Genomic DNA, 10889 nt, shown 5'->3' on the forward strand with positions numbered 1-10889 from the left:
CGTATAACTACATCTCTGCCATTTGTAAAAAACCAAACCGTGTGAAAATCGGGTAAAAAGTTATGATTATTGCAGTTGGACATGCACTTTCCTCCGTAGAAATAAATGCAATGGGGGCGCATGGGAGACCCATCCAAGATGGCGGCCGCGCTGAACGTCAGTGCCAATAGGAAGCGTCTGTCAATGAGGTGTCTACGTACATTATGTCTATGGGATTTAAAGTTCAACACTGCGCGTGACGTCACATTGCGGGCGCATGCGTCTTAGTTGAAATGGCCACCACGTATTTTCTGAAGTTAACTGAATGGATTATCATGGGTTTTTAATGAGTTTCCGCGCTTTTTTCAAGTTGAAGTTGTTTGAACTCTTCTTACTTTGTTGTAATGGGCAGAGTTCTCTCAGCTTGACAGCAATAGTCCTTCTGACTAAAAGCCCAAATCCCTTTTAACAGTGTAGTTCCACTGTGTCCCGCTCTGAGCTCACGCAGAAACCTGAAATTTGACCTAAAAGTGTTCCTCGATACCGGTCGGTGAATCTTCTTTCACACATGCACACGGACAGTCAATCTGGTTGTATGTGAACGTGCAGGATAGCAGACCTCCACCTGCCCAGCAAGATCACGGGACTCTGCCGTTCACCTCAAGCGCACGAGGACATCGTTTGCATGAAACTGTGGCCAGGTAAGACTCATTATGGAAAAAGTACACATTTGATTAACATGCCTAAAACTCAGTGATAGTTTATGATCTTTTTGGAAAATCTATGGAGAAATATAACTGTTTTTGACAGTGTAGCAGTCGCTTTCGTCCCGAAGTGAGGACTCTAACGGGACGCTGCGGGACTCGCCGAACCCCAGTCAAAAATCCACAAATTTAAAGTTATCTCGCTTTTTCTCCAAAATCTGCGTCGGTCCGCGCATTTCGATCTGGGAAAGTAATCAGTAGGCTCTGCTGAGTAATTCGGCTTAAAGAATTGACCATGAGAAGGTTTTTAAAGTGTTTTTTCAGTGCTTCATCAATTGCTTATTAGATCAGGCGAATTGAACTGCGTTCGTCAATGGCTCGTCGAAGCTATGGCTTGTTGGGTGCTTACTGACATTAACGGATCATTAATGTCGCATCTTAGCTGACATATTTCTGTTCTATATTTGTTTTATTTTGTATGGGGCAGCAATCTGTCCACATGATTGGCTGTTGAAGGTAAATTATAGGTAGGGTTGCCACCCGTCCCGTAAAATACGGAATCGTCCTTTAATTGACAATTAAATGTTGCGTCCCGTATTGAAATAATACGGGACGCGATTTGTTCCGTATTTTCACAAATGTCCAATACACATGTCTGTCACACACACACACACACACACACACACACACACACACACACACACACACACACACACACACACACACACACACACACACACACACACACACACACATCAACACTAAATCTAACAATATGTGGTGGGTGGCATAGAGTAGGAAAGGGGGAGGTGTGCCAATTAGTCACGTCAGCGATATAGGGCTACCTGCAGGAGGAACACAGGTGGCAGCAGGTGTTCAGGCCGGTGGAGTGTGGCTGGTGCACACCTCATTCCACGCCGGTATGCAGGGAAAGCGGGCGTGCAGGAATAAGTGACCTGTTTCAATCCCTGCTGGGTTAAAGGCGGCTGGTAGTTGATGTCGAAATAGATCGACGTACCAGGGCATCAGTGGTTTTTGTTAGTTTTATTTTCTTTTTGGGTTTTTTTTGTTCTGTCTAGTCCGCCTCGGCAAGTGTGCCGGTGGCGGGCAAAAGAGCTGGGTATACCCCCTGCGGCGGACTAGTTCTTTATTTTTCGTTTGTTTGTCTGATTTTCTTTGTTCGGCTCGTTTCCCCCACTCAAACACTTATCCTTAATGTGTCGATCCTGGTCGGGTGGTCACGGCAGGCTTACGGTGTGTTTACCCTTCTGTAGTGTAACTGTTTCTGCATGTGTGTAAATCTTCGATTTAAGATTGGGATTGGAGTGTATTTACTTCGTGTACAAGCCTTGTTAACAAGGTGAAAAGGTGTGTTTTCACATATTCCAGCCCCTGCCCGGGTTAGTCTGACTGGGGATTAACCGCAAGAAGATTAAGTGTGACAATGTCTTATCGAACATAATTGTAAAGCCGAGTTTACTGGTAATAAATACTTTTCTATACCTCATGGCTGATCATTTCTGGTGCTACTGACCTACAGTGGGTGTAACAAATAATAAACAAACTAAAACACAGGAAATACTAAGGCCAGCAAAATTGTCGTGAGGGGATCCACGCAGGACCCCGGTGTGCGTCTGTGGCTGCATATGGCGAACCCGGAAGTGCCAAAAGCTGCAGTTCCTCGAATGGCCACTCGAGGCTGGCTTCAAAAGCGAGTTAATCCAGACCACAATCAAGCAGCCGCTTTGTCCTCGCCGGTGTTTTTGAAGCCTCCTCTACGCTTTCTTTGCGTTTTGCGTAGAAGACATACACAAACCGTTGCAACTTGTCAACTACGCGTCAACGTCATTAGAAAACACAGGAAGTGTTTGTCAGGTGCGAGGAGTCACATGCGGACGTCAGCTGCACGGTGATAAACTCAAAGTGAGTAACTTATAACTGAACAGGTAGCTGGTTGTAATGGTCTTTTATGCGTGTCACAAATAAGCAGAGCAAACACTAAGTCAGGAAAACGCTAGCTCTCATGCGGAGTAACGTTAAGTGACTCAGCTGTGGCTAATTTTTGGACATAGTCCGGTAAGTTAGCAGCTGCTCTGCTTTCACAGATAGCCAGGTCAACTGTTAGAGATCTGGACCTCAGGGCTGTTGCGTAGTTGCAGGAAAACCAAGACGGTCTAGTTTCACTTTGAAAGCAAGGTCAGCAAGATAATGAAAATTCAGATTTTAGCTATATTGTTGGTTAAAAATTGTGTCTATATATAAATAACTATTATTATACTATTGCACAAGAGCATAATTCTTTCTCAGTTGTATATATTCATCTAAGTGTACAGTATTTTCCTAATGAGACCTTCAAGTAAACACTTCAGAGCTCATTTTTGCTGCTCATGTCGGACTAAGATTTGTTTAAAATCCCTTTCACACATACAATGACTTTTTCACTTTGCGCAGATCTTATACCTCTTATATCTGAGTCATACATCAAAGTAATTGTCAATACACTGAATTCATGCTGGCACAAACATTTGTGGCTTAAGTTTTTACCTGATGCTACAATGGTTCATACATACAGCTGATAGAGAAGGCAGTGACCTCTCTCATACATCATTTATGATGTAAATTTCTACTTTTACACAAAGTAATGGAGTAGTCAGCTGTGACTGCAATGTTGCAAAACCACCATTTCCTGATGTGAAACATGCTCCTCTGGCACTCAGACAGTGGACAGGCACAAATACAGCAGCCGTCAGCAGGATTGCAGGAGGGTGGGGTTTTTGTCCTCTCATAAGACAGACAGGGACATGAGCTAGACTCTCACTCCACTCTGCCTGTTGAACCCTCAGCTCCTGTCGCTGGCAAAGATGGCCCATCTCACAGAGCTTTTCAAGTATGTGGACGAACACCAGGATCTGTATGTGCAGGTAAGCTCGTTCTGGGTGAAGTTTTGACATATTAGCTCAATGTAAGGGAGGACTTCTTGCTATTGTCTGCCTTCACTGATCTTGAATAGTAAGCAGCAGTGTAACTCATTCACTCTGAGTTAGTGTTTGTGCCAAATGTCATAAATGGTAAGCCGCCAGACCGCATAAAATCAAAACACTTTCAATGATCAGAATCAGAAGATATGTTAACTGTAGCTGATATACAACTTAATGTGCCCTACTTTGCTAAGACATATTCACTCTGACTCCACTTTAAGACTTCTCAATCTTACGCATGCGATCACATTTTCTCATACCACAGTCAAACTTACATGAGTTTATCTTGTTCCCTAGCGCCTTGCAGACTGGGTGGAAGTCCAGAGTGTGTCTGCTTGGCCAGAGAAGCGCGGAGAGATCAAGAGGATGATGGAGATGGCAGCCAAGGACATTGAGAGGCTGGGGGGAACAGTGGAGATGGTGGACATTGGCAAACAGAAGGTCAGAGTGTGTAAGAGTGTTGTGCTGTTTAAGTTTGGACTGTCCATTTGTGTCTCTCATCATTAGTAATGAGTAGATATTTCAAAGCTTTCCACTGTTTTGGTACATATGGTTCTGTTAATGGTTTTTATATAAACAAAATGTTTTTGTTTGTGCAGCTTCCCTCTGGAGAGGAGATCCCCCTGCCGCCTATTGTCCTGGGTCGTCTGGGGTCAGACCCGGGCAAGAAGACTGTGTGTATCTACGGCCACCTTGATGTCCAGCCAGCCAGTATAGATGATGGCTGGGACACAGAGCCTTTCACTCTGGTGGAAAAAGATGGTGAGAGCAGAACTATTTTGGTCTCTGTTTGGTAGAAAATCACCCTGAAGCTGTTTCAATGTGGTCCAGAAAGCTCTTCTGGAAGGAACTTTCTGAAGTAGACTGGGATCCGTTTTTAGGCATGTAAGCGGAGGTGTGATGTGGTTAAATTCAAGTTTTCTGTTCCCAGTCTTTGATGTAAAGGTTACACCACTTTCTTTTTTGGCTTGGCAAACATATTGTATCAAATCTCAGTGAAACACAGTAAGTGACCAACATGTCTCAGCAGATAAGGCAGAAACAAAGAGGACAGTTAAAGGAATGTAATTAAGCTAAGCCATGACCAAGCTACAGTATATAATGAAACTGGTAATATAATATCAGACCCATTTAATAAAAAGGCTGCACATGTCATTCACACCTCAGTATCACATAACAACATCATCAAACTGAGCAGTGAAGTTGTTTTCATCATCTTTACTTGAATGTGACGTCATGTTTAAATGCTCTTTGAGCTTTTATCAGCTTTGCACTTGCTACATGTTTCCAAAGTCCAGCCCAGTTACCTCATGCTTTAGGGTCAAGCCATATTCTTAATAACATCTTATCTGCAAACCTCACAGGTCAAGCTTAACAAGTACTGTTGCTTGAACAAGAATCAGCAGTACATTCAGCTTTACAGAAGGCAAAAAGGTTCGATTGAAGCATGTTGTTTAGTAAATGTATCGTATGAAGTTGTTGCCACTCATCTTTAAAATCTACACTGTAATGCAAATGCTGCACAGTAATGGCTTAAAACTCTGAGGATGTATTTGTTGTGCATTAAACAACACAGATAAGCTCTACTGTATGTGAACTCCTCTAAAACCTGTTAAACCTGTGTTATGTATCAGCTCTAATTAACCTGGTCAGCTTCCTCATCTGTTGTTGGACTTGACAGATAAAGCTGTGAAGATTAGGTTTGTAATCTCTTATTCTGATTGATTGATTGTCAGACATTGAGCCAATTTGGGCCTCTTTCCTTTTTTTATTTGTTGGATTTTTTTGTGACACAAATACCAATACCCAAATGGTCTTTTGTGTAATCTGGTGATAGTCAGCTGACAGAAAGAACCACATCCACTTCCCCCCGTCTCATTCCTGCCTGCTCAGCTCTGTTCTTGCTTCCTTTGTCAATATCCAGTTGTTTAGTCACTAAAGAGTCTGACCTCATGTGCTGACAGACACCACAGGTCTTTACTTTCACTTTTCATTATATGGAAGAGTTCTTTCACTTTGCTCACACTACTAGGTAGTCAGTCAGGTGAATAAATGGAAAACTCTGTTTTCTCTTTGCAGGTAAGCTCTTTGGAAGAGGTTCTACTGATGACAAGGGTCCCGTGTTAGCCTGGTTTAACTGCATTGAAGCTTACCAGAAGATCCAGCAGGTAAAGTTCCCGCCACAGTTTTGTTAACTTGCTAACTTGTAGCTTACAGTGTTGCTGTACATCCTGCTTCAAGTGATCCAACCCCCTCGTTAGTCCAGCAGCAGCTCCTTTGGTGTCGGGGTCGTTGACTTTGCTGCCCATCCACACAAAGCAGGCATTGTTGAGCCTTTTAGCTGAGACAAACAGCTTCTCTAAATTATCCAAAAGCTAAGTATAAATTATCAGTGATGTATGACCAGACAATTTTTGAAACGGTCTCAGATTCTTCACAGGAGTAAACAAAAGCAGGCTCCTCAATTCTAGATGACCATGGATTTTATCAGCTGAAATGATGATTTTATAAGCATCGCTAGCAAATGTAAGCTGATGTTTGAACTCCATGAGTCCGTTTAGAAGTTTGTCTCCAGCTGATGTTTCCATGGGACACATTTTAAAACAACAACCCTCTAAAAGGATCTGAAATATGGACTTAATGGCTTAAAACTTCCAAATTCCAACTGGCACATAAGACAAACAAGAAAAACCCAGCTGATGAATATACAGTATTGGTCATTACCGACACAGTGTCAAATATCAAGGTGCCCTTAATCTGGACTAGATAGAAAAGAAAGTATGAAAATGTTGAAACCTTTTCACAGTCAGTGTTCTTTGAACATCACAAGATATGTAACAATGTTGTAACATTTGGTAAAAATGTGTCTAAAGGATTTGAATATTTTGATAAATACCTGCAAAAAAACAACAAAATAAGAACTAAAGATATAGGACATGTCGATATCACACAGTGATTTGAGGGACTTATTTTCTAAAATGATTCTGCATCACTCTGAGAAATGAGTTATCTCTGTGTTAAAGTACAGAGCTGATTTAGTAATCGCTTGTCGATCACTTTGGAGCCATCAGCAAGAGAAGAGGTCAAAGGTTTGTAATCTGAAAACTGCAGCTGTGCTGTGCATCTTATCCAGCTGGCACTTAATGATTAAACAAAGTCACATCACCTGCTCCTTGTTTTGAATCAGTTCTCAGTGTCCCTGGGACAGTGATGGAAAATTGAAACGCTTTGAGGGAAAAAGTGGCAATGGCTGCTATGCTCAGTCAGCCTTCTATCCTCCAGATCTTTTGTGATGATATGTATGAGTGTTTTTTCTTATTATTATATCTCTTCATGTTGCAGGAGCTTCCCATCAACATCAAATTCTGCTTCGAGGGGATGGAGGAGTCTGGATCTGAGGGTCTGGATGAACTGGTGTTTGCTCGAAAAGACACTTTCTTAAAAGACGTGGACTATGTCTGCATCTCTGACAACTATTGGCTGGGCAAGACCAAACCCTGCATCACCTACGGTCTGAGAGGAATCTGCTACTTCTTCATAGAGGTGGAGTTTGATTGTAGTGCCGTTTAAATGTATAGTTAGACCTATTGTGGTGTTGTGTTTCTGTATAACATGACTGTCCTCCAGTATTTTGTGAATTTGTGTTTTGATGCCCCACATTTAAATGATTATTTTTAAATTTAAAGGTGGAGTGTGGCTGCAAAGATCTCCACTCAGGGGTGTTTGGAGGCTCTGTTCATGAAGCCATGACCGACCTGATTGCACTCATGGGCAAGTGAAGCTGATATTTGAATTTGAACTCATTGGAGTGCAAGTTTAGAGGAAACCAATGGTATTAAAGTTTGTATTTCTATGACGTGCACTTTGTTCATTTTTGGGAGTCTTGTTTGTCGCTTCCTCAACAGGCTCCCTGGTTGACAAAAGAGGGAAGATTCTGATTCCAGGGATGTATGACAGCGTGGCCCCTCTGACAGAAGAGGAGACAAAGCTGTATGACAAAATTGAATTTGACTTGGATGAATACTGCAAAGACGTTGGAGTTGGAAAGCTACTGCATGACTCCAAGGCAAGGCATCCTGTTCACATCAGAGTTATAAGTAGCAATGAGCTGTACCACTCTGGAGTAATCATAATTTAAGCTGTACTGGTCTTCCTGTAGGAGCAAATCCTCATGCACCGCTGGAGGTATCCGTCTCTTTCTCTTCACGGCATTGAGGGAGCGTTCTCTGAAGCAGGGGCCAAGACTGTGATCCCCCGCAAGGTCATCGGCAAGTTCTCCATCCGCCTCGTCCCTGACATGGACCCCAAAGTTGTGGAGAAGCAGGTGAACCCTGAATATCTCAAAACTAATTCTATTATCTCTGACTACAACACTGTAAATATTATAGTTTGTAAAAATGAGTCTCAGCCAGTGAAATTTAAACTTAATAACTGTCATTTGCTTGAGTGCCTTAGTGGCAGGGCAAGACAAATGGTATCAGTGAGTTCTATAAATTAATCTCGCCACTACTACGAGTACTAATAATCCTTAAAATTGTGTTTAGAATAATCAGAATGGTTTGTGTTTATGTAGCCCTTGTCAAAAAGCAGTTTCTTACCAAGGCAGAAAACAAGGAATAGCAATGTATAAAAAGTTGGGAGGCTGATTGAAAATTGATACAGAGTATACAAGCAGCAGTATTATAATTGTTTAAATACAAAACCAAAATTATATACCACAATTGCCTGAACTGCGGGCCTGTCAGAAGTCATCGGGACCACTTTCATTCTGTTCCAGCATGTTTAATAACCTCTGAAGCTGCTGCTCAATCAGAGCTGCCATTGACCTCCAAATGTCTCAGTGTAGAAATATCCCCCAAACTTGCTGCTTTGATTCACTCCTATTTTCTTTAACATCTTCAAGGTTGTGGATTACCTGCAGAAGAAGTTTGCTGAATTGGGAAGCCCAAACAAACTGAAATTGAACTTGGGCCACGGAGCCAAGGCCTGGGTCTCTGACTTCAACCACCCACATTACATGGCTGGTCGAAAGGCCATGAAGACAGGTACGGAGGCTGAGTGATGCAAGACTGAGAGAAACGCATATGATTAAAGGATCGGGTCATCCAAAACACATACTTCTACTTAACACTTGTTTTCCTAGGATGGCAAAGGAATGATACCCCCTGCTCTGCCTCTGACTGGCTTACCCTGACATTCTTACCCTAACCCCAATCAATTAGGAATCCTCATACCTAAATCTAACCATCCAGCCACAGAAGGCAATGAGTAGGAAGTGGAAACTAGTTCCCATTCCCTTCATTTGATAGTAGCTAAAGAGACATTTATAGATGATAATACATTTTGTTGCATTTGTTATTCATGCTGTCGAGTTTTTTTATTTTGACCCCCTTCACTTCCTGTTTTCTCCTCCTTGCTGCACCACAGTCTTTGGTGTGGAGCCTGACCTGACCCGTGAGGGTGGGAGCATCCCCGTCACCCTGACCTTCCAGGAGGCCACAGGACGTAACGTCATGCTGCTCCCTGTTGGATCCTCTGATGATGGAGCTCACTCCCAGAATGAAAAGATCAACAGGTGTGTCCTAGTGCACAGCTTCATGTTCTTTATGTCCAAATTACTTCTCACCAATTAAGCCGTCACTGTTTCATCTTTCCATTTTCAGAACCAACTACATTCAGGGGATCAAGATGCTCGGTGCATACTTCCACGAGGTCTCCCAGCTGGAATGAAATGATGTCTCATTGTGAAAAATGTAAAATATATACTTCCTCACTATCAGAGCCATAGCAGTCTGAATTACCCTCCACTGTTAACACTTTTTGTACACAGTGCCTCCTGATAATAAAAGTGTTGTTCTTTGTTACCATGTGTTTTCCTGTTTCATTAATGCCTCGATATGTTTTGCTGTTGCTTTAATGCACTGCATCAATTATCCACTTGAAATAATAACACTATATTTCTAAAATAATGTTAGCAGTTTATTTTCTTTTCGTCTGCCTGTTACATCTAGTGAAGAGTGATCCAGCAGGTGTTAAATGTGTGTCTCAGTGACAGTAGGCTGACGTCTCACATAAAACCACCAGTACAACCAGTCCCGTGGAAAACGAATAGATGCATGGTGTAAATAATGCATGCAGTGATTGATGTAATGGTTGATTTTAACTGTTGATATGTTTGCTCAGATCCTTTAGTAAAAATACCCATAAAACCATGTAAAAATACTGAGTTACAAGTACAATCTTCCATTCACAATCTTAGTCAAATGAAAGCACAAAAACATCACCAGAAAAATGTATCCAAAGTAAAAGTATTCTGTCTGCAATAAAACATCCTGTCTCACTGATTTATTATTATGTATTGTATTTCATTATTATATCAACACTGATACATCAGTATGTAGGAGCTTATTTTGCAAACAGTTTAGTCCAGTGGTTTCCAGGTTGTAAATGATAAATTTATTGACACGACTAGGGCCCTCAGCCTATGTGAAAAAAGCATAGCAATATATTGGAATTGAGGTATAAAGTAGGATGAATTGAAATACTAAAGGACAAGTACAGCACCTCAGTGAATGAACTAAATTACTTTCCTCCCCTGCATGTATATTTTTTAAATCACGTGGCATTAATTCTGGGAGGACATAGCTGCTTCATCATATTCAAACTGTGGAAAGTGGGAATGGACAGCAAAGTTTGGGGCATTTCCGGTGTCACTGTCCCTTTAAAAAGGAGGCGGACTCCGTGTGGAGCCTGGAGGAAGAAGTGCCTGACAGACTCAAGCATCTTGTAAACCTAAATAAATGCATTACTAATGCAGTACATTCACAACTATGCACAGACTACTGTTTTTGTATCTACTATCTTAATGTTACCGTTGGTCATGAAGTGTTTCGCCTCGTGGCGTGTAAAAACAGAAAGCTATGTTTTGTGAGACTGGGGGATGCACGAAGGAACCTGGCAACACAAGCTGTCATTTCCGGCGCGGGAAAATCGTAAACACATACATACACAGCGGAAGAGAGCCCTTTGATTCAGTTCTCTACTAAGATAGTTATGCACTACACCTGTAGGTTAAGTTGTTGTAACTTTTAGTAGAGAATAAGCAGCAGGAAGAAGTAATTTACGGTCACTCAAAACCATAAAGTTATCGCTGAAAAATGCTAACAATAACGTTGCGTTTATAACATCAGCTAGCTAACGTTAGCTGTCGTGTTGCTGTAACGTTAGT

The 10889-nt window shown here is 41.8% G+C and overlaps 2 protein-coding genes across 2 annotated transcripts in view; both read left to right on the top strand.

Annotated features, from left to right (window-relative positions):
* LOC139346301 (transcription termination factor 1, mitochondrial) overlaps positions 1-10889 on the top strand; it is a 51648-nt gene that overhangs the window by 35452 nt on the left and 5307 nt on the right. The window lies entirely within an intron of this gene.
* cndp2 (carnosine dipeptidase 2) lies at positions 2357-10014 on the top strand. Its single transcript, XM_070985265.1, has 12 exons — positions 2357-2606; positions 3527-3604; positions 3959-4102; positions 4261-4423; positions 5741-5829; positions 7004-7204; positions 7348-7432; positions 7567-7727; positions 7821-7985; positions 8565-8706; positions 9089-9236; positions 9325-10014. Exons 2-12 carry the CDS (start codon positions 3545-3547, stop codon positions 9389-9391), a joined length of 1425 nt encoding a protein of 474 aa, XP_070841366.1. The 5' UTR covers positions 2357-2606; positions 3527-3544; the 3' UTR covers positions 9392-10014.

The sequence above is a fragment of the Chaetodon trifascialis genome, chromosome 17 (assembly GCF_039877785.1).
Source record: "Chaetodon trifascialis isolate fChaTrf1 chromosome 17, fChaTrf1.hap1, whole genome shotgun sequence".
Classification (NCBI taxonomy): Eukaryota; Metazoa; Chordata; class Actinopteri; order Chaetodontiformes; family Chaetodontidae; genus Chaetodon; species Chaetodon trifascialis.